The following is a 24,827-nucleotide window of genomic DNA, read 5'->3' on the forward strand; positions in this document are numbered from 1 at the left end:
GACTTGAATTGTGGATCCACCTCAGTCCAAAAGATTCTTCAAGGATTTCTAAATCGCCTCTTTTTATCTATGTTTTCGTCCTTTCCCTCACTTATCCAAGCTAATTTTGTTGGGCGATAAGGTTCTTTGGCTGCTCTACACAGAGACATATGATGCTCCAAAAAGACTCACAAATGAATTGAAATCAATTTTTTGGAAGGTAAAAACAAAAACAAAAAGCATCGTGAGCCAAAGTTTTGGTAAAAGGGATAATGGAACGGAGTTAGCCATTAATTTAAAAAAGAATAATAATTTAAAATTAGTATAGCTTACGTGGCTTGAGCTTCAACAATTGGATTTTTGTGATGGTTTAGATTAAGCCAAATGTGTGTAAATGCACAATGCGTAAATGTAAAGGCTCGGGATCCCATTTTAACAACTTTTTTTTTTGCCAAATGATTCATTTTAGACCACACTTGTGAAACAAGTGTTGTGCGAAAACACTCTGAGACCTTATCTTTGATGTACTACACAACCGGCAGGCACACACACAAGCTACACGAGAACAAAGCAAACACACACCCATAAAGTAAAGCAAACACATAGAGAACGTTGTGCCTATGCTCTCTTGGTGACCCACCCGAGAAATTCACTAATATAAAAAAACAACTTTGGTTATAATGAAGAATCCCCTTAACTCTCACAAGAAACCCTAGCTCTCTTTTCTCTCACCCTTGCTCAAATCCAATTTGATGCCCTTTAAAAACCCTAGCACTAACATGCCTATTTATAGGTAGTAAAATCATATACGAAATAGGAAACCTAAAACTCCCCAAAATTCAATGAAAAATAATCCTAAAACGAGTAGGATCATTTTTCATTGGATTTTGGGGAGTTTTATTGGATTCAGAAATTAATTAAGCAAGAGCTTGAGCGCATCCAGATTTTGACATTCTACCGCTTGAGCGCCAGAGCCCAGTCACTAGGTCTGCAACCCCTTGACTGCTTATTTCCTTCGTTCCTTTTGCATCCAATGTGAGCCAACCTCAACAAGAAGTATAGCACCAAGTATGTCCATCATTTGATTTCTGAATGATAGAACTGATTGCAAACTTTTATTAAAAGGTCAATGACAATTCAAGCACTACATAAGCACAGAAACATATATATGAAATATGGATTGCATGTGTATGATTTCTTACTAAAATAGCTAGCTAGCACATTAGTATAGTGCAAGTTCTAACTGCCACCAAGTCTTCCCAAGTGCTCAAATCAATCCAGAAAGTTCTCTAAGGTGGTAGTGGTCCCATTTCTAATCAGATCCATCGGTCTCATCCTTTGTTTACTTCTTATTTGTTGTTTTATTCCTTTTCACTACATAATCTTTTGATTATAAGTCAGTTTCTTGGTGTGCCAGTTACTTTATTATTCCTTCAAGTTTATTAGGGTTTTTGCATTACTAATAGTGGCATGCTCACAATTTTATACAATCTCTTAGCCTATATATATACACACACATACAGTGAGTTTCAGTTGAGGGACATCTTTGTAGAGCTCATCAGACATTGTATTTCAATGATCTAAACCGTCCAATTTTTGATATTACCTCAAATATCATCTCTGCAAAAATTCACTTGAATTCGAAACCATTTGACCACTTAATTAGATAGTTGTTATTATAGTTTTTTCTTGAAGCATCATGTCCGTCTATTGAGTTGGTCCCAACTAGATGCCTTAATGATTTTCAAGTTGTTGAGGCCCAAAAACCCAGGGATTAGCCCCAAGTTTATTCTTAGCCCAACACGAATAAATTGGTCGCGAAAGAAATATAAGAAAAATTGCGGGATGCACCTACGTAAGCCATGGGCCATGCGTCATGCCAAGCAAACATGCGCAAAAGAATCAAAATACACCGGCTTTATAAATTTACGCTCACCAACTTAACCAGATGCTATTTAGCCCGATCATGACTTATTGTGGCATGATAAAATTCAAGCACAAGCAGGCTAAATAAACACGCAAGGCCATGAGAAAAATCATTATTTTAATATCAGGCTATGCTACAAGCTTAAGTGGGCCCAAGCCACGTAATTACCCAAGGCTTGCTGAGAAGGTTGTGGTATGGAAGGAAACAAGCGATCACGGGGGCCCATTGAGGGTTCGAGGAACGAAAGTTTTAAGCCACTTGGGGGCATTAAAACTCAAGCCCGTTCCTCAAGCCCAAATACATGGGTTAGCATGAAAGAAAAGAGAAAAATGGTCCAATGCCTTAGGAGGACATCTAGAAGCCTGTCATAACACTTAGACAAGCCCACATTAATAGAATGCCCAAAATTAATAAAGCCATTTCCAGCAGCTTGACGAAAACCTATCAAACGATGGAAATGATAGGCCAATAATCCAATACTGTGCTCACAAGCCCAGCCCAGCGACTTGTGAAAAATATGGCATCATGCTTCCTCCTTGTTAGAGTTCCAATGTGGTCAACAAAGAGCCATGGCAGGGACCAAAGGAAATCCATGAACAGAAGAAGAATACCCAGCGGACAAAAGACTCCATCCATCTCTCATTTCTACTGTAAGCACCATTTTGAAAAACCAAGAAGGAAAGCAAGTGGCGCCGCACCCTCATGGGGAGGTCCAGCCACATAAAATCCTTGGAACCCCAAAAGGTTCCTTACCGAGGCGCCTCGGATAGGAGAATTTCACCAAATTAGATCAAGTAGGAAGAAACAATGAAAAAGGGGAGAGAAAAGTTAGATAAAATTAGGGTTTTGTTAGCCTATAAAAAGGAGCTTCTCCTACTCAGCAAAATCATCATCCAGAACCTGACCAAGCTTTGTCAAGCAACTGGGAATTTACTCAAGCCACCCAAATTTCTTCTTCGTTTGTTTTTCTTCTTCTCTTAAGATAGAAATCGTTCTAATTTTCCTCAGCCCTACTCCAAACCTTCGTCCTCTATAAGAAATTCATGCTTCTCTCTCTCTCTCTCTCTCTCTCTCTCTCTCTCTCTCTCTCTCTCTCAAATTGCTAAACTCGTGAAAGCTTAACTCCCATGCCACAAGCTACTCAAACTAAGCCCAGAATCAATTTATTATGTTTATTCGGCTATTGGTGAAAAGAACTTGAGGGTGCTTTTTATAAGGTTTTTCAAAAACTCTTTTGGGAGCTTGGTTTCTAAACTTAGGCACTGGGCGAATCTTACTCGTTTTCTTGCAGCAACCCAAGCCCATTCGTCAGGTTGCTGGAACAAAAAGGCCCCTACACAAGTTACCTGATTTTTTGCATGGATGATCTATGAATGAAGACTTGAAAAATTGAAGGTTTGGATCGTTGAAAAAAAAATTTATAGAGGACTCTAAAGGGTGTTCTCAATAGAAGGGGACAATAAGAGGTAATCCTTAATGAAGATTAATTTTTTTGTGGTTGTTGCGGCTCTTGGGGTTGCTTTGCTTAGGTGGCTCTTGACTTAAGATGCCTTTAGTGATGCTTTCAATGGCTTAAAATGGTGTCTGGCCACTCCTCCTCTAAGTCTTCCTGCCAGCCACCAAAGTATTTTCGACCGTTCAAGCTTGTATTGGAGTTTACGACAAGTCCGTGGGTATTGGCAATGGTGACTTAAGTTCGGGTTTGAGCAACAACTTAAGTTTGGCTTGGTTGATGCGATCTAGCAATAAGATAGTAACTCTAAATTCTTGGGGATTTAAATTATGATGGGTGAATTAAGATGGAGAATTAATTTGACATGGTTCCCTTCCATGGGCTTCGACCTTGGTGAGTATTATGTAGGGATGGCACAAATCTTTGTCGGGTTCAACCCTCATTGGGTTCCTGGCCCTAACGGGGGGAGATTTCGAGGAAACATCGAGGACAGGCATAGGGATTCCCGAATTTAAAAAATTCCCAGTTGGGTATATGTTGGGAATGGTATTGTTATCCCCATTCCCAAACCCGGGCCCGATACGTAATATATTCATGTTTATATAATATACATATAATATAATATAATCAATAAATATATAACTTAATATTTATTTAGTTTAGTAAAATTGAATTGAGATGATTGTGAGTACTTGAGTTGAATTTTATAGGTCAATTAAATGTGATTGATAGTTTAAGGTGAAATTAGTTTTGATATTAGATCACTCCATTATTGTAATGACCATTTGTGGCTAGTGGCTTTTTTGGCTGAAGCTTGAATTATGAATGTAATCCCAGAATTTCTCAAAAAAAAAAAAAAAGAAGGTGAAATTAGTTTTATAATGTAGGATAAATATTTTTTTTTAAAGCAAAAAAAAATCAGGAATTTGGGGTGGGTTTGGGGGAAATCCCCAAACATGGACAGGGACGAAGATTTCCTGAAAATTCTTATCGGGGATGGGGAGCGGAGACAAGAATGGTATTGTCATACCTGTCCCTAAACTGGCCCATTGCCATCCCTAGTATTATGGCTATACTTGACAGTAACTCTAAAATGCTTGGGGATTTAAATTCGGATGGGTGCATGCATGGGTAAGAATGTTTAAAAGGGAACTCAAAACTGGAGATTTTCTTAGAGTTTGTGGTTAATATGAGGGTTGGATTTGGATGGGGTGTCTTGGCTTTTATAGAGGTGTGGGATTAAGATGATGGATGATGGATGATGGAGATGTGTTCCGGCAGAATATATTCCATTCCAACGGAAGTATGGGCTTGGCATGGCTTGTATTACATGGCCCTTGACATAGATACAAGTCGTGTCTTAGTTAGTAGGACTGTCCTTTATATTGGGCATGCATGCTTTACTACTTATTGGGCACCAAAAGTCTTAAAAGAGGCATTGAGGCATTGAGGCATTGAGAGGTGAACATATTCTAGAGCTACAAGTTGCATATAAAATACATCCACTTATAAGAGCATAATTCTCATTACGTCTGCAGTGCAGGCCACTTATGTTTTTTTTTGGATAGATAACACAAAGAACCCCAATTTCATCTTTGCAGGGAGGGATGGAGCTAGAATTTATAATTTTTTGGGGGGTGGGTTGGGGTGGCAAAACTTAATGCTCTAATGAAAAGAATATATTTTAATGTTCAAAGCACATAACAAGGTATATTTTTTAGAGATATTTAGTCATATACTCATTCTTAGCACTAAAACTATAAATAAATCCTACACTATTTAATTTCTATAAACAAACCCAAAAAAACCCCAAAAAATGACAACTAGCCCTATTGAATTTAATTTTAATTATTAAATTACTTTGATGCCCTATTGAGTGTTTTGGTCTTTTTTATAAGATTTTTGGGTTGAGTTTGTTTTAAATAATCAATGGCAGTTTTTGTAATTTAAAAAAAGTTAAAAACATTTCTGTTATGTTGAAAATGAGTTTTGAGTGTGTTTCTAAAGTCCATTTCATATAGAGTTTTTTATAATTTGGGCTCCTATATTAAGTATAATAGTAAATCTCCCTATTTTTTAAAACACCAAAAATGATAAAAGGAACAAAAAACAGAAAAAGAGAGCAAAATTCAAGAGTTGCATATATTGGAGGGGCCATAAGAGTAAAACAACATTTTCTGTAATATACACATAGCATAACATAAAAATATTATATTATATAGGAAAATTTTTGGGGGTCCAGGGCCATGTCAAGCCCAAACACGACTCTGTCCTTGTTTGCAAGCCCTGCAAGTTCGTGAAGATTGAACCACCCTAATTTATTTCTAACAAAAATTTTCCTCTATTTGTCCTTAAAAAAACTAGATCCTAACTTGAAATGACAACGATTTATTTGTCTTTAATTTTTATTTATTTATAAAAGTGATATTAGAGTTAGGAGAATCAAATTTAGGACCTCGAGTGCAAAGATAAATGCTTATAATCACTTCATCTACAAATCCCTTAAAATTTATTTTTCTTTCTTAACTCAAATGCAACACATAAAAATAGAGTTGTGGATGGAGGAGTATGCCAAGAGAAGGCAACTTTGTTGCCAATGACAAACTTGGAGTTAGTTTGGAGCTTGGTCGGTTATTTGAGGCTCCCTAAATGAAGCGTGCTGTTTAAATTTTTAAGATCTTTAGAGGTTTTGTTCGACACAAACTAGTTATTAGTCAGTTTGTTTTGTTTAGACTTTGGCCCTTCACTTATTAAAAAAATAACAAAGTATACAAATGAGAACTGAGATGATCCATATATAGTAGAGATAGATACCATCTATGTTTATTGGTATCTAAATAGTAGATATTAAAGTAAGTAAAGTGAAGAAGGTGAATATGAAGCATGATATGATACCATACAGGGTACACCAATGCTACTCCTACTCCTTATGTGTCATCTTGCACTTTCTGTGAGTGTGTTTTCTTGCCCTAATCGAGAACGGGAGATTTTGAATGTGGAATCTCTTTTCTTTTTTCCATGGAAAAAAAAAAAGGTCCATCAAAAAGCCATGATCAGTATTATATTTGTGTATATACATTCAAAAGATTTTTTTTAAATTAAACATACAGAACATATCATTAGTAATAAATGTGAATATCATGCTATTGTTTTTAATTTTTCAAAGGGTTTTTTTATTTATTTATCTCAAAACGTTTATGAGGTTTCCTAAACTATCGTAGGCCTATATCTTTTCTTTTTTCTACATGTATCATCCTATTAGTATGCTGCCGTAACATGCATATGGGGCCTATAAATTCACCGTTATAATGCCATGTGAATTTAAAAAAAAAGTATGAAAATAATGTGTTTTTTATCTTCTTCTCTTTTTGCCATAATTAGGAAGGGAAAGATGGGATATTCTCTCACACACACACTGTGCCATGAGAGATCAAACCGCATACCATTAGCTTGCAAGCCAGTAGCTCTACCACTGAGCTAAAGACCACATTGGTAAATAATGTGTTGAAATACCACAACTTGTGCTTAAGAGGAAAAGAACTCACATGACACTGGTGATATTCTAAGCAAATTACGTACTCCCATATGAAAAAGTAGAATAAAATAAAATAAAACACATAATAATGCATGATTGACTTAGAATACCATCACAGTCATTTAAACAAACATAAACATAAGCAAACACGGGCAGCCAAGTTTATTAGAGCTGATGTGCTCCATACTCGAGTTCGAATCCCCCTACCTTAAGTTCAGATCCCCCTACCAGATCTATATATATAAAGGAAAAGGATGAGAATGGTGAAACATTCAAAATACTATAAGGCAAAGATTAATGATTGAAATTATTATTTAAATGAGGATAATATGGTAAATTCACACTTTTACATATAAAAAAAATTAAAATTAAAATTAAAACACAAAATAAGATAATGAGTCCTATTTTTATTTTTATGCAATGCAATTACCCATTATCTTTCTTAATTCTAAAATAAAATAATAATAAAAAATTAAAAAACCAATTGACGCACGCTAGTTAGATTATAGGGCTCTTTAGTTTTAACCCATAAAAAACTTAACTAATTTAGAAGAAAGATAATTAATTTTGCTTAATTAATATAAAACCAAAGCCACCTAATTTTACCAAAAGGACATCCAACAACCCTAAAATTACTACATGTGCCATTGTAGAATTGTACCATAAGGGTAGAATTGTCTTATCAGTTGTTATTTTTTACCTGGCCCAACGAATCTGGGCCTCTCTTTGGGCTAATCCAAAATAATAGTTTTTTCCTAGGTATTAAAACTAAAACCAAAATATCCAATATCTTACAAACTAATTAATAAAGTTAATTATGTCTAAAACCTAATTTTTCTTAGATTATAATAGAATGTCCCTTTGTATAAAATTAAAAAAACATAAACAGAAAGGAGAGACTGTGCAAGCAAGCAAGCAACCGTCCAAACAAGAGCAGCTGAAAAACAGCAGAAGCTCGATGAAAGCTAAACTAAAAAGCCATGTGAATTTTGCGATGATGAGAGAGATAGCGGCTGCATGAAGGCGATGGGAACCAACCAGAAGCAGAAGCTGCTGCAAAAGCAGAAGCAAAATCAAAAGCAGCACAGCAAGCAAGAGTCAAGACCCACAAAATCCACCATCACCAACTCACTCCCATATGTCACTCTCCTCTGCAAATAATATATATTCCATTCTCTCGTCCTCTTCAAGCTTCTTCCCCGTCCCCAATTCTCCACTCTCTTATTAACCCTTAAATGTCGTTCATCCGCAACCCCACATCCACTCTACGACGCCGTTTTCACGTCCCCAGAAATGCACCCACCGGACTTCAGCCTCACCCATCTCATCAAATCCCAGCCCTCCGATCCCGATCCCGGTCCCCTCTTCCTCGGTGGTCTGTTCCTCCACCCGAATGACACCGTCCCTCCTTCCTTCCTCTCCTTGGTTCCCCCCAAGACCCGTTTCAGTTTCACGCGCCGTGGCAAAACGGTGCGTCTTAGAGGTTTGAGAGGAGGAGGTGGCGGTGCTCTGTTCTTTTCTGTGAGCTTGTCGATAAAGGGGAGTGAAGGGAATGGTGACGATGGATGTGTTGGGGAATCTGGGACAGTCTTGGGGCAAAATGGGAATACAAGTATTTCGTCGGAGGAGGCCGTCCTGGTGTTCGAGAAGGGTGAGAGTGAGACTGTACGAAAGGGATCAGGTGCTATGAACACAACAAAGCATCTCTGGTCTGGAGCTGTTGCTGCTATGGTTTCCAGGTTCCTTCTCTCTAAAACAATTACATTTTTTTAAAAAAATTCTTTCTTCTTTTGGCGGGTGAATGACTGTTTGCATTTATTTGTGAATTGGCAGAGCTATGAGATTAAGAGTAGATGTAAAGTCTTGGTTTTTCCAAAGATGAAAGGAAAGCTTCTGTTTTTAAGCTAACCCAGATAGATATATGAGTATATGAGGAACTAACTCTAGGTCCAGGTTATATATCTTTGAGTCCTCAATGATGGAAATCTTAAAACCCAATTGACAGTTTCTCTCCTATCCTGTGATTTTGAAGAAACTAAAAAGGAGTGTCCAATTATAATTTCTTTGTGATTGTGGCTCCGAATTATTGGTTATGCTTTGAATTGGCTAAAAGGTACATCATATGCTTCTCTTCTGCTTATGCACTGACATTCAAACTTTTGGTGTTTCACCTGCCCCTATGGATGCCGGTGTATTAGGACGTTTGTTGCTCCTCTTGAAAGGCTAAAGCTGGAATATATAGTTCGTGGCGAACAGAAGAACCTTTTTGAGCTCATCAGGACGATTGCAGCTTCTCAAGGGCTGAAAGGATTTTGGAAAGGAAACTTGGTCAATATTCTTCGCACAGCACCCTTTAAGGCTATCAATTTCTATGCTTATGATACTTACAGAAATCATCTGATGAAATTGTCTGAGAATGAGGAATCCACAAATTATGAGAGGTTTGTTGCTGGTGCTGCCGCTGGAATTACGGCCACCTTGCTCTGCTTACCTATGGACACTGTATGTTGCTACTTACTACTGCTTTTTGGTTCAGTTAATTTCATCCCATGAGCATACATTTTCCTGGTGCCGTTTTCCAATTTTTTGTGTTCAAATTAATTTCATCTTGTACTTCATAGTTAGTGCAATGTGCAGGATGGGAGGTCACCATAACCCACACTTTTATAGATCACTCCTTGAGAGTCTTCATGACCTAAGTTCTTTTACTTGCACTTGAGAACTCTGATCTGGTTTTTTTAATAAATTCTAGCCAGAAAGAAGAATGTGAGCGTGTGTGTGTGTGTGTGGAGGAGGGGCAGTATCTGTGTGTATAACATTAGAGTTTCCACACCTTGGCATTCATTCCAGCTCGAATTTTTGTGTTCATTTTTTCTCTTTTGAGATTGACCAGCCAGCTGGGTTGGTTTAGCTTTTCCTTTCTATTGAAAAGGAGTCAGCTGACTGCGCGAATCACCCTTATCTCTTACTGATTTTGTCAGACGTAAAATTATGTCACGAGAAACAATCCAAATTTACTCAAATGAGATAATAAGAAGAAATTGGCAGGGGCATGGCCTTAGCACAGGTTAATTCTCCAATGAGACCCCGAGGTGGATGCATGTATTGTTTAATGGAAACCAGTTGAGTTTTATCCAGTGTTATTTTATGTAGCAAACCTCAAAGATTATTTGGATATACAGTAGGAGCAAGCCTTTCTTTCGTCTTTTACATAGCACCTGAAAACAAATTACTTGCGTTGGCTTCCATGTAAACTGTTTTGGTAACCCCATTTTGAATGAAATAATGTTTTTGCGGTGGCCATTGCTTGGAGCCCCAGCTCTCATAGATTAAAAAGCTGGTATTTGTCAACAATTTTTACAATGGCATTGCAAGCCAAGTCACATTGTAAAATTTCAATTATTTCAGATCAGGACAAAGATGGTAGCACCTGGTGGAGAAGCCTTGGGTGGTGTAATTGGTGCTTTCCGCCACATGATCCAAACTGAAGGGTTCTTTTCTCTTTACAAGGGTTTACTACCCTCTATTGTAAGCATGGCACCTTCAGGTGCAGTTTTCTACGGTGTTTATGATATACTAAAATCGGCTTATCTGCACTCACCTGAAGGGAGGAAAAGAATCCAACACATGAAACAAGAGGGTGAGAAACTGAATGCTTTGGAACAACTGGAGTTAGGTCCCATTAGAACATTACTGTATGGGGCAATTGCCGGAGCTTGTTCTGAAGCTGCTACATATCCTTTTGAAGTTGTGAGGAGACACCTTCAATTGCAAGTTCGGGCAACTAAGTTAAGTGCATTTGCAACTTGTGTGAAAATTGTTGAGCAAGGAGGTGTACCTGCTCTTTATGCAGGGCTAACACCAAGCCTATTGCAGGTATGGTACTCTGATGATTCTTTAGTTGGAAACGCTTCTGGGTTCTGTGTAATTAATTGTGCTGAAATTATAATTAAAGAGGTGTACCATTGCAACTAACCAAACTTCGGAAACGAAATAGTAAATTTTTTTGTCCAAGATGAGGTATAAACGTCAAATTAAGTGTCTACTTGTGGGGTTAAAATGAAATTAACCCAGTGAAAAGAGTAAGTGAATGTGGATGTGGTTTTATTTTGGTTGTTAAGAGTAGTTGAGCAGTTGTCATTACGTCATTTTATTATGAGTTTCTTAACATTTTTCTTTGTCGTCACTCTGCAGGTTTTACCATCAGCTGCAATCAGTTATCTTGTATACGAGTTCATGAAGATTTTTCTCAAAGTAGAGTCCACGTAATACTTTTCAATCAATATCAAGGACCAGAGGTTCTTTTCGAGGTTGACTGGTTGGGAATGAATACTTTTGTTTTTGTTTTTGTTTTCTTCCATGTTTTGTTTTGTTGATACTTGGAAAAGAACCAAAAGAAAAAAAAAAGCATGCATTTTCAAAGGAAGTCTTCACAATGTTTTCGGTTGACTTTTCTGTGAGATGAGACAAGAAATTTATCCTGACGCGCAAGGCAGGCACAAGCGGACAGAAAATTTCGCCTTTCGTTTTCTTTTTTTCTTTTCCCCCGTAAGTTCTCCATTGGCATCTGAAAAGTGCAAAAGAGTGGTTCAGTTGAGACAAAAGAAAATCAATGTAGTTAAAGAGGACTTCAACATAGAAAGCTCAAATTTGGCTTGTTTCTTAACAACTAGCCTAAGACAAACTCCAGTTGTATCAAGATATAGTTTATATGGTTTGTGAACTTTTGCACATGTGTCAAATTGTGATTTATAGGAATATATATTGATGATAGAACAAAGCAGGATAGCTTATATGCTTGGAGAACTTTTTGTGTTTTCTTTTATATTTTTCTATAATTAACTAAGAATATTACTTGTTTCATTTCCTAAAAGGAGATACCCAATACCGAACACACAAATTCGGTAATAGTTTTTGTTTAAGGGAAAAATTTAGCAATGCCCCCGAATTATAGGTTGTGTTCTACTCTGCCCTATGAACTCTCAATCTCGTTCTAAGTACTAGTAAACTTTTCATTCATGCCAATGTGCCCCTTGTTAGTTAGTTATGTCAATTATTTGTCAAATTGATGGTCATTTTCATGCAATCAAGTTGGGACTTGCTTTAATCCACTTTCAACTTGCCCCGGCCTGATTGTGACACTAATTGACCTAAAAGGTGTAAGATATAGGCTATAGTCGGTAGAACAAAGCAAGATAACTTTTTTTTTTTTAAGAAGAAGATTTCATTCATAAGTCAAAAGGGCATATAAAGACCGACACGCTATCAATAGCTTCATTAAAATCTTCCTAGGAGACCACATGGGACAGACTCTAGAGTAAGAAAGAGTGAAACACATGTCGTGGACTAACACGAGAGTCCAATACAACATGACAAAACCAAAACAGAAGAGGAAAAGAGAACCCCAACTAGAGACCAACAAAGTAAACCCACATGAGAGGACCGTAAAACATCCCAACTATCAAAAGAGGCCGTCTATGAGCAAAATCATAGTCCTTTGACACCTACACAAACTGCAAGGCATACCATAGCAGAAATTAGGAGAGAACACAGAGGAATAAACATAGAAACAACAATAAAAGGACCCCTGAGAAGCACTCCACGTCAACTTAGAACTTGACAAAGAAAACTCCTATGACCAAGCATAGTTTTTCGGTAGGTGCAGAATAGAAAAAGCACCATAGTCCAACAACTACCACCAGCGTCATTGCAATCGTTGTCGTCGAAACAAAGACAAAACATCAGCCACAAGATATCACAACTTGGGAGAGATACAACCCAACATCACTAGTACACTACTGCTGCCACCGCCAAGACAGAGACAACACCAGTCACTTAGAACACTGCAAAAACAACCAAACGAAACTAACACATACACAAACAGACCTAGATTCAAACAGATCTAGGCTATTTGGGGAGGGATAAGAGGAAGGGAAAAGATGGGAGAAGGAGGGGAGAGGAGGAGAGGAAGGGGGAGATGGGTGGATGGGAGGAGGGGCAGTGGCCACCTTCCCCCTATATTCCTTGCGGTTGGTTGTCAGCAAGGAGAAAGGGGAGATTGGATGCGGCTAAGGGAGGGCATTCTTTGGTTAATCATTTTGACGGTAAAAATGCAAGATAGCTTGTTATGGTTGGAAACTTTGTGTTTTCTTCTGTATTTTTCTACATTTAGCTCACCTCTTTTACCTTAGTCACTTGGAGATGTTCCCTCTCTATCAATGAGCGATAAGGGTGTGTAGAGAGTAGACTTGTCAATCTATTAACGATGTCAGGTTTCTTCATCCATTCTAACTAGTGCAATAAAACATCGGAAAACAAGGAGTGTTTATACAATGAATGAAACAATAACCAAGAAAAACAAAGAAAATGGAGCATCTGATAACTTCGACTCTTACAAAAGCAGCATGGTTATCTACAGGCATAAACTAGTTGAAACCAGCAGATTGGGTTCCTAAAAGCACAACCCTGCTGGCATGGTTAGGCTCTACAGTTCGGTTTAACATTTCATGAAAACTGTTGGAGGTAAATGAGGGAACAAAAATGCCTCCCAGAAGAATGTACAACGGCAGATTTTCTTTATGTGAAATTTTAACTCTACCAGTTAGCCTAACACAACTCCAATCCCGTAACCATCTCTGTTGCGACATATAATGTCCTAATACAGAGCCATAGTGTCCACTGTCACTACTGCCGACCATACTGTTGATTTCGGATATTAACACCCCTACCAGCAGCAGGAATTCCATATTGATTAGTCTGGGAGTAGTTGGGAGGACCAACTCCATAACCACCAGGGGCTCCTCTAGAGCTAGGGGCCGCCATGCCACTCCCAGCATATGGTGGAGCTCGTCCTTGGGGTGGATATGGTCCACCACTGTAACCTCCAACTTGACCTCCGCGATTTAGGTGGTAAGGTCCACCCTGGTTTCCAGGAGGGTACCTGCTTGGACCTCCAGGAGGACCGTTCGGTTTTCCATAGTGGTGGTGACTTGGTCCAGCTGATAATGGGGGCTGAGAATCGTTTATTGGATGATTGGGCCCGTACCACTGTGGAGGAGCTTGCCCTGTATGTTGAATGGGAGGCAGGCGATAATGCTTATGATAATGCTGTGACTTTGATCCCTTTGTTATTTCTTCAGTTTGCCGCCGCTGCTGCTTCTTTTTCTTTGTTTGGAATTCGTGTGATGATTCATACTTAGGTAGGCTGTACGATACAAGATAAGCACAGTTCAACATATTATAGAAATACAAAGAGAAGCCTTGAACCATACATATTTCAGAAGAGACCCAAATACCAGAACCCCTCAAATTCCACTATAACAGGCCCAACCCTATGCCACCACTTTCAGAAAAGGAGACAAGTATTAGGCTACTAAAGCTGGTTGGTGATGCACATGTGATGAGCAACGATCGCTTAAATGTGCTAATTTATAGGAAGCCAAGTGCAAAAGAGATGTAAACAAAAGGGAGTAAAATACGAATAGTCATCCACGATAGGCACAACACAACTGGATTTTTATCACCAACTGTGAGAACTGTTTATAGCTTGGACACCTATTTGAATGTACCATGTGATCTAGCAAACTCAAAGGAAATGCAGATAATTTAAAACAAAAAAACACACCTCTTCGGATCACAGGGTAAAGGGTCAGCCCAGAAATACTCTGCATCCAGTGCTTGCTTCGCAGTCCATCTCTACATAGAATAAAACAAGTAGATAAGCAGGAAAAACCATAAGAGCACCCAATATTTTTAACCCCTTACTGCAAAAGTAGAAGTGGCAGTCTGCTCAATCTGCATTATCAAGTTCATTCCTCCAAAATAGTAGCTAACAAGGACAAAAAAGCTTGATTTACTATTAGTGATGTGCCATAGTGTTTGTCAATATACAATCATATTCCTTTCCTTGAAGCATCCTGACAATGTGCATTACATAGTCTTCAAACAAGTATTCAGCTCAATCATTTGTTTGAGGCAGCATATATTTGGATTCAGGTTACAACCAAAGAAAGGTGACAAATGAAACATGCTAGTGTAGCTGATATATTTAAATATAAAAAAAACCTCGAATGATTTTTAAACAAAACTAGACTCCAGTATATTAGTAAATAATAAAATTATGGCAAGAACAAATATGTAAAATTCAAGTGGTACCTGATTTGGATCAAGAGCTAACAAGTGGTCCAATAGATCCAAAGCATGGGAGTCAAAACTGGAATGCATATTGAAAAACAAATTAACAAACAGAAGCAAATAGCTTATGACAGATTAATATTCAATCATAATACTTGAGAAACTCATCAATCATTTACTTACTGTCTGAAAATTTCCCCAACTCGTCTTTTCATGGTCCTTGTTGGCTTGAAGTTATTATACCAAGGACTTTTTGACACATCAGGCCAGTTGATCTCATCAGGCGATCCACAGAGCTCAAATATTTTGTTCAGTTGGTCAGGCTACAATAAATATGAAGAAAATAAATACTACAAACTGAGCCTCATGAAATAATTTGTCCATGTTGTCATTGTTTGTGATTATTTCATAAATATGTCTAATACACCAATTACCACCAAATACAAATACAAAAACAAAAAGAAAAAACCAAATTCTCCTAAACCAATCACATATTCATCACTAGCCACATAAAAAATTTAAACATAAAACAGCCATTCCTGGATAGCTACAGTCTCTAATAGGGTACAGCAATAACTTCTACACCATATAGGATGAGACAAGTTGGATGTAAGCTCCACAACACATCCTTCGCACACGCACCCCTCAACCAATATTTGATTAAGAATGCATATTTTCTAAAGGGTGCTGATTTTCCCACTCCGGTTTTGTCCACTTACACTCCCTTTTGTTTTTTAATACTTTTTACTATAACATACAATTTCCAATAAGGGGGTGTAAATGGACAAAAGAGGAGTGGGAACATACAATTTCCAACAAAGGGAGTGTAAACGGACAAAAAAGGAGTAGGAAAATCAGCTCCCTTTCTAAAAAGCATGAGATATTGAACCTTAGATTACGCCAGAAAAATTCTTTCTTTCATCAACATATTTGAAAATAAAAGCGGATGCAATCCATAGTAAATTAAATAAGACATCAGACTTCATTTTGCAATACTAGCCAAAATTTGGTAAATTCATCAATTCTAAAACCAATTATCAGAGTGGAGAAGAATTGGAGAGGATGTCTAACTTCACTTCTTCCTTGCAATATTGGTTTTCCATGCAGAAGTTCAGCAAAGATGCAACCAACAGACCAAATGTCAACAGCTGGACCATACTTTGTGGCTCCAAGCAGCAACTCTGGGGGCCTGCTCCAATTATATCAGTTATATGCACTATCTAAACATCAGGCATACTCTTTGAAAGAATCAATGCTTTAGCAAAGTGAATTTCTAATGGTAATTATGAAGTAAATGCTTACCTATACCACAAAGTAATGACACGATTTGTAAGATTTCCCTCATGGTTACTACAAAAGGACCTTGCAAGCCCAAAGTCTGCTAGCTTCAACTTCCCCTCATTATCTATCAAAAGATTAGAACCTGCAAGAATAGGCTTTATTCTGATATAGCTCCAGGTGCACAATACTAATAATCATATTTGAGAAAGGAGATGATAAACTTGTTGATTAACCTTTGATGTCACGATGAAGTACTTGATTAACATGACAGTAATGTAGCCCAGTCAATAGCTGCTTCATATAACACTTGAGAATAAAACGTGAGAAAACTGTAAGGTACTTGATGTAACAGATAACTCTCTTTCTCCAAAATTGTAAGAATATATTATACCTTTATCTGGGGAACTGTAAATCTCAGTCCAGGACGATCAGCAAGGCCTGTCAAATCGTGATCCATATACTCAAAAACCATATAGATGCCACCCTTGGACTTATTACCATCTGTAATCGACAAAACACATGTCAGAAGAACTACCACCTACAATAAATTTTGATACAAAGCGACACTCTCAAAGCATGTGTCACCAGATGGCATTAAATGGATCACAGACACGCAGATGTAACACACACAACTGACTAAGATTTCATGTAACAGCTTTTGGTACCTTGATTCCCTTGCTCATCCCCTTCAGGACCTTGAAGACAGAAAAAATTATTTAAGGTATGAGCAAACAGAACCAATATAAATGTTACATATTTGTCAATTGTGATACAATATAATTCTTGAACGATGGAAATTCAAGTACCTGTAGAAGTTACAATCTCTTTCAGCTTAACAACATTTTCATGATGAAGCTTTTTCAGAATTTTAATTTCCCGGATTGCTGTAATTGGGAACTACATAAACAAAGCGAAAATCCCATAAAATTAATTATAAGATGTGAACATGTGTGTGCAAATAGGTCTGGGAGTGTGCCTGGTTGTGCGTGCATGTGTAAATACCCGTAGTTTCACTTAATCAAAATTGTTGAAACATACTACAATTCTCCATATAATAAGAACACATGGTAAATTAAAGAAACAGTACCCCTTCTTTTTCATTATCCATGCGTATCTTTTTCAAAGCAACAATTTCCCCAGTTCGGGTTTCTCTGGCCATGAACACTTGACTGCAAAAGAAAACATGATCCAGGGGGGAAAAAGTTAACTCAATTAATTCAGGATTAAGAAAAACCACCAGGGATACTAGTGTTTCATTACGTGAAAGAAATTTAATTTTTGTTCATAAGAAACATAATTTTCCACACTGTTTGACCATGAAAATATGTCTTACTTTGGGTTCCTCAAAATCTATCTACTCATACCATCCTTGGCCGCCCCCACCTAAAAGAATCTCAAACTTATAGAAACTTGATCTTTCTTCTTTCCTTCTTCTGTGTTTTGGGGAGGGGGGTCTATAACATACTACAATTTTAGTGGAACCATTAAAACTTGCACAATTTGTGCTTTTATTTATGCTCCTGCTAAGAAAGGGAAAAGAGAGAAAGCAAGAAGTCTAACAGAGCCGAAAGGAAGAAGGCAGTGTCTTCTCTGTCCACTCCTCCAGAGACCACAAAACATGATCCTTCATCTCCATTCAAGATGAGTGGGAGAAGAAAGACTCAAAGAACCACCTCTCGAGCCACCATGAATCCCAAAATGCACATTATTACCAATCCCACCAGTAAAGATCAAGATTTTAAATTAAAAAGAAAAACAGTCCTCCCTCCCTAGGACTCCTCGTTCCTTACCTAAGCTGCATTAAACCCTTACATCCAGTGCATCATTTATCCTAACAAAAGTAAAATGAAAAGCAAATTTTTCTAGTGACATCATGTGCTCTCTATTACATCACTATAGTTTTATTTAAAGACTTTTTTTCCCCACCACAACAAACTAATATATGAGTACTTCTAACCCATTTTATTAATTAAGGATCAAGATTTAACTAATGTTCTTAAGCTCCTCCTTTTTTTTTCTTTTTGAAATTATATTTTTCCTACTTTCTATGATACTAATTGCACAAGAATATTATCAGTGAAAAAATATTACTGATGACAAAGAAGTAAACTAGAAAAGAAAGCAACCATCATTATAGCAATAACAACAGAAAGGCCAATTCTTCAGCACCGAGAACATAAAATCTACACACTTTTACAGTTTCCGAGTTATTAATAAACAAATATATCTGGCAATTATTATAAAATATTTGCACATAAATTCCTAATTGAAGTAGAAGGGCAATCATAATTCATCATTGAGTGGTGCACGTTGTTTCAATTTTTCTGCTCTTTGAAAGAAAAGAACGATAATGCCGAGAGAGGGAGAGAGACTGACCCATAAGTGCCTTCGCCAATTTGCTCGAGTTTCTCAAAGCAGTCGACGCTTCGAGACCCCCATGAAGGTAACTCTTCGGTGTTTATCTGCCCGGCTGCCGCCGAAGCCATCGCTCCACAGGCTTTGCTGAGACTTTATCACGAGAGAGAGAGAGAGAGAGAGAGACGCGCACACACACAGACACAGACTCGACTTGTTTGCTACTCACCGCTGTTTCGGAAGATTATTATTAATTTTTTATGAATCATGAAGTCGGAACCGAGGCTTTGCCACATTTCGTAAAATCTGGACCATTTAACTAATCGAATGATTGTGGGTGTGCCACATCCGCTGCAATAAATTTGTTTCTTGTTTTTTAAACTGACACTGTTAGTCACTTTGACAGAAAAAAAAAAAAAAAAACTTCCCTTCATCTTCATCTCTAGTTGCCTATCGCTCTCTTCATTCTTCCCTTGATCTTTCTTTTATTTATTTATTTATTTATTCCTTAGGAAGCTTCAGTCATCAGCCGAAATTGATAATGAAAATACCCAATTGATTGCTATTCTGATTGATGATGGAATATCTTCAGCATGAGCTTGTTTGAGATCTTGAGTTTTCTGAGGTGAGGATGGGGATGGTGCTGTGTTATCAGAAGGGTTTGGTGTGGAGGGAGTAAAATTGGAGGGCTTTTGGGTTCCCTGCAACGAGGGACAAAGGCCCGTGTGTTTGACAAAAAGGATTGATTTTTGGAGCTGTGGGAATTGCAAAGTATTGGAGTGGTTGGGTTGTCATTAGGAGTGGGTACGATTCAGTTTGGTCCAGTTTTACTCTCAAATTATAGTTGAACTAATTAAACTTTTATGCTTTGGTGTGGTTCGGTTTGAACTAAAATCAAAATGAAAATCGAATCAAACCAAACTATTCATATTCGATTTAGTCCAGTTTGGTTCGGCCGGTTTACGCATAAAAGAAAACATGCTTACAATAACACAAAACCTGTTAACATCTGTATTCCATCAAATAATCCTAAAACTGAACTTGCTCCTAACAAACACAAACATTTCATCAAAGTTCATCCAAACTTCTAGCAACAAACTTCAACATACAATCCCATATTTTCATACAAATACAAACAAATTTCAATACCCAATTGATTAATACAATTGGAAATTACATACCAACTAATCAACTACAACATTCATTCTGATTTTATCAAATTAATGCAAAGAACAAAAAGCCAAACAAACACATTACTTCTTATTCTTTTGCAAGGCATTTCTGAGAGAGCCATTAACCATATACTCTGTCACTGTTGACACAGAACCTCTCGAACCATCAAGCACAACACCATAGAAGCTACCACATTGAGGTGGTGCAAATCAGCAAGTTTAATGGCCTCGTTCTAGAAATCATCTCTCTGATTGAATACAAAATCTATAACATAGGTGTTTATACCGTATATTAACGACCAATGACCACCTGACACGTGGACGGAAACGACAACTTGACATCACAGGCCCTTCGGCATATCTTCTACCGAATCCGACACATTCCTGACACTTTTGACCTAGGACACGTGTCATGCTCACGACCAGCTCCTACAGGCCCACATCGGAAATATAAACATAATGCACGCCTCCCAAGGCCTATATAAGGAGACCTCTATTCCCAAAAAAGGGGGAGAACAATCAACGGTACGCTATCGCTTGATCTGTAATATGACATTTACTAAATCCGTACTTATTTAAGCATCGGAGAGCCTTCGGCCGGTACCGCACCGGTACCCCAAGGTCTTACCGAACGTTCCCTTTTTGCAGGAACTTGACCTTCCGAAGACTAACTACCTTCCGAAGACACAATATCACTAAGTTGGGCGAACCACGTGTCAAACCACTTTTTCGCATCAACAGTTTGGAGCCGTCTGTGGGAAACGAAAAACAATTAACCCACTATCCCCTAAACACATGGGGACCACTTCAATACCCACTTTTCTATCGGAGGACGGGGCACCGTTCGGAAGGCAAGCTGGGGCTAGCCCAGCGCTACCCCCATGCACTCCCTACGGAAACACCCCCTCAACCCAAACAACCGCCGAGGCCGAGCTAGTAGCCCAAATCGCATCCCTGCGAAAGGACATGGCTAGGCTTCAGGAGCACAACCACCACCTTTCGTCCAAAGTGGACGAAACCCAACGGCAGCTGCACCAGCAGCACCCGCAGAACATCCAGACGACTCACTCTTCCGAAAGCTTGGGAACCCCTCATAGGAGGAGGCACCGAAGGGCAGCAAGGGCAACGCCCGCGCCCTCCAAACAACTGGTGGTGCCGACACCTAGGGACCAACCACATATACCGAAGAAGGTCTATTCTGACTGCCGACACCGGCTTAATGATCGGGAGGGAGAGAGACAGAGATCCCCGATCAGGATTAGCGCTCGACTACGGGAATCCCGGATGAACGCCGGGGGAAGTAAGTCACCTATTCGGAAGGTCCAAGGATTGAACTCCACGGAGTCGGCATCCGAGTATATCCCTTCCGATGCGCAAACGTCCACCTACCGTTCGGTATCAACTCAATACTTGGGGGATAACTCCGTGAGCCCGCGAAGGCGCTTGGAAGACTATGATGCCGAAGGAATCCCAAGCCGAGACCCTGTTGTCCGACTCCTTTTTCAGAAGGTCCAGAAAATGGAAAACGACAAGGCTCGCTCCCAGGAACCTGAGTGGGGAAAGCTTCGGCCCGGGCCGTTCACGAGACGCATCCGTCGCTCTCGGCAGGATCGGGAAGTGCAGCCATTGCGCATACCATTCTACACTGGTACCGAAGATCCTTTAACCCACCTTCATTCATTTCAGTCTGCCATCGGATGCAAGGGTCTGAGCGACGAGGGGCAGTGCCTGCTATTCCCGTCTTCACTTACCGAGGCAGCCCTAAATTGGTTCTACCGTCTGGAGCCGGAAACGGTGGATTCTTTCGACGAGCTGAAGCAGATCTTCCTCAATCACTTCATGATCCAAACGGATCGCCTTTACTCTGCCGATGATCTGTACACGATTCGGCAGAGAGAGGACGAGCCACTGAGAGAGTATGCGGCGCGTTTCAGTCACGAGTACTCAAGGTGTCCGGAAACAGATGATAGGGCAGCCTACGGCGCCTTCAAGAGTGGCCTTCGGTCCTCGCATTTCCGATACCTAGTACACAGCAGCAACTGGCGCACGTATGATGAGCTGATGAAGCAGGCGGCGGTGCACGCCAAGGCCGAGTACTTCAACTCAAAACCAAGCGCTTCGGCACGCCGAGAGGATGCAGAGCCAAGCGCTTATCCGGCGAAGGCGCCATCCTACGAAAGGGCCGACTCATATTCGGCGGGCCATAAGCGGAAAGACAACCGTGCCGATCGAAGAGATCAGCCAAAGAAAGGGAAAGGGCGGTATGGTCGCAACGACAACCGAGGACCCCTGCCCAACCGTGACCACGGCAACGAGGTCTTCACCCTGCTGAATACCACGTATGAAACCGTTCTGATGAACGAACAGGAGGCCATACCAAAGCCGAATGTTAGAAGACCCAATCGGCAAGACAACCGGGAGACCGGTAAATTCTGCCGATACCATCAGCACAACAGCCACAACACGGAAGATTGTATAAGTTTGAGAAAGATTGTGGAGCGGCTGATCCGAGAAGGGAAACTGGACCAGTATATCGCCCGGCCGCCACGGCGCCGGTGCCGAACCCTCCTCGGCAGATAAACATGATCAGCACTATCAGCGGAGGACCTACCGTTGCGGGGATGAGCCACCGTTCGATGAAACAGTATGTGCGTGCCGCGCAGTTTCCTCAGGTGCTCGGAATAGAGGTGAATCGGTTCCAGGAAACACCAAAAGTTCATTGGGAGCCGATCACATTTTGCCAAGAGGAAGAAGAGGGAATCCTCTATCCCCACGACGACCCAATGATCATCCGAGCTGAAATTGCCGATTACGATGTAGGGCGAGTGCTGATCGATACCGGGAGCTCCGTGAGCGTAATCTTTGCTGAAGCTTTCAGAGAGATGGGAATCAATGACAACCAAGTCGACCGGCAGTTGACACCTCTGTTAAGCTTCTCTGGAGACCTGGTCCAACCGATCGGTAGTGTCAGACTGCCAATTACATTTGGCACGGCGCCGAGAAAAACAACAACGTACGATCAGTTCCTCATCGTCGACTGCCCGACGGCATACAACGTTATCGTTGGCCGAACGGCACTGACGAGGATCAAGGCGCATCTTTCGCCCCACATGCTGTTGATGAAGTTCCCACCCCGAACGGCACGGGGGCAATCCGGGGAAATCAGTTGAGTGCGCGGACTTGCTACGCTACGGCGCTCAAGGCAACCTCGTTCAAACTCCCCAACGAGACCATGACGGTGCAGGGTTTACCGAACGGTACTGGACCGGTTGACGACCCTAGAGATGAATCTCCCACCCCTCACACACAACCTGCCGAAGAATTGGAGACCATAACCTTGAGCGATGAGCAGCCCGATCGACAGGTTAGAATCGGCACTAGACTCACTGCGAACCTCCGAACGCAATTCATAGACTTCTTGCGGCACCATTCGGAAGTTTTCGCATGGTCTTACGAGGACATGCCCGGCATCGCCCCGGACGTGATTAGCCATAAACTCACCATCTCCTCCGCTTATAAGCCCGTAAGGCAGAAGCGCCGATCATACGATGCCGAACGGTATGAGGCGATGCGCACGGAAGTCGAAAAACTTCAAACCATCGGTTTCATCCGGGAAGCAACGTATCCGGTATGGCTTGCCAACTCCGTCATGGTAAGAAAGTCCACGGGCGGGTGGCGGATGTGCCAAGACTATACCGACCTCAACAAGGCCTGCCCGAAGGACAGCTTTCCGTTACCACGGATAGACCAGCTCGTGGATGCCACTGCCGGCCACGAACTGCTGAGCTTTATGGATGCCTACTCCGGCTATAACCAGATATTCATGCACCCTCCCGATAGCGAACACACCGCATTCATAACGGACAAAGGGTTGTACTGTTATAATGTCATGCCGTTCGGTCTGAAGAACGCAGGGGCAACTTATCAAAGGCTCGTCAACAAAATCTTCGCCGGTTACATCGGCAACATCATGGAGGTTTATGTTGACGACATGTTGGTAAAAAGCAGGACTGCCGAAGAACACCTGCAGAACCTATCGATCATGTTCGGCATCCTAAAAGACTACAGGATGAGACTAAACCCGAAGAAATGCGCCTTCGGTGTATCTTCCGGGAAATTCCTCGGATTCATGATCAGTCAGAGGGGGATTGAGGCTAATCCCGAGAAAATAAAGGCAATCATCGATATGGAGAGGCCGAAGACGACGAAGGACATTCAGAGCCTTACCGGACGCGTGGCCGCCCTGACCCGTTTCATATCGAAAGCTACCGATAAATGTGTACCGTTCTTCAAAGCCTTGAAAGGGGGCAAACGGGATATCACATGGACTGCCGAATGCGATAACGCATTTCAAGCCCTGAAGAACTACATGAGCAAAGCCCCCCTTTTGTCAAAACCGCTGCCTGGGGAAATTCTCTACCTATACCTTTCGGTATCCGGAACTGCCGTCAGCTCGGTACTAATTCGGAAACCAGAGAAGGCAGAGTTACCAATCTTCTATGTCAGCAAGGCACTCCAGAGAGCGGAACTTCGGTATCCCCCATTAGAGCAGCTGGCTCTAGCCCTTGTTGTCTCGGCACGAAGACTTCGGCCATACTTCCAGGCACACGGGATCAAAGTCCTGACCAACCACCCCCTCCGGCAAGTCCTCCAAAAACCAGAAATTTCGGGCCGATTGATCAAATGGGCGATCGAACTCGGGGAATTCGACATACAGTTCGTTCCGAGGCCAGCGGAGAAGGGCCAGGCTGTTGCCGATTTTATCTCCGAGCTTACCCCAGCAACAGTACAACCGACATCTGAGGCGATTACCGAGACCATCTTGCCGGATCAACCAGGCGCCGAACGCCTTGACACATCAACTCCCGTCTGGGGTTTGCACGTCGATGGCTCGGCAAACCAGCAAGGATGCGGAGCGGGCTTGGTGCTGACAACACCGGACGGACTCAAAATCGAGTACGCCCTCCGATTCGACTTCCGGACATCCAACAA

The 24,827-nt window shown here is 40.6% G+C and overlaps 2 protein-coding genes across 2 annotated transcripts; one reads left to right on the plus strand and one right to left on the minus strand.

The window, feature by feature from the left end:
- The first annotated feature begins 7,786 nt into the window (after positions 1 to 7,786).
- LOC117629868 (probable mitochondrial adenine nucleotide transporter BTL3) lies at positions 7,787 to 11,621 on the plus strand. The gene is made up of 4 exons (XM_034362516.1): positions 7,787 to 8,633; positions 9,093 to 9,396; positions 10,303 to 10,770; positions 11,089 to 11,621. Exons 1-4 carry the CDS (start codon positions 8,188 to 8,190, stop codon positions 11,161 to 11,163), a joined length of 1,293 nt encoding a protein of 430 aa, XP_034218407.1. The 5' UTR covers positions 7,787 to 8,187; the 3' UTR covers positions 11,164 to 11,621.
- A 1,568-nt stretch (positions 11,622 to 13,189) lies between these two features.
- LOC117629866 (cyclin-dependent kinase C-1-like) lies at positions 13,190 to 19,010 on the minus strand. Its single transcript, XM_034362515.1, has 12 exons — positions 18,685 to 19,010; positions 17,396 to 17,477; positions 17,115 to 17,205; positions 16,974 to 17,003; positions 16,700 to 16,809; positions 16,542 to 16,614; positions 16,330 to 16,450; positions 16,099 to 16,216; positions 15,211 to 15,350; positions 15,049 to 15,106; positions 14,519 to 14,589; positions 13,190 to 14,098 (listed from the first exon to the last, which is right to left on the minus strand). The coding sequence occupies exons 1-12, from the start codon at positions 18,792 to 18,794 to the stop codon at positions 13,579 to 13,581; spliced, it is 1,524 nt and encodes a 507-aa protein (XP_034218406.1). The 5' UTR covers positions 18,795 to 19,010; the 3' UTR covers positions 13,190 to 13,578.
- Positions 19,011 to 24,827: the final 5,817 nt, after the last annotated feature.

This window comes from Prunus dulcis, chromosome 6 (genome assembly GCF_902201215.1).
Source record: "Prunus dulcis chromosome 6, ALMONDv2, whole genome shotgun sequence".
In the NCBI taxonomy this organism is placed as follows: Eukaryota; Viridiplantae; Streptophyta; class Magnoliopsida; order Rosales; family Rosaceae; genus Prunus; species Prunus dulcis.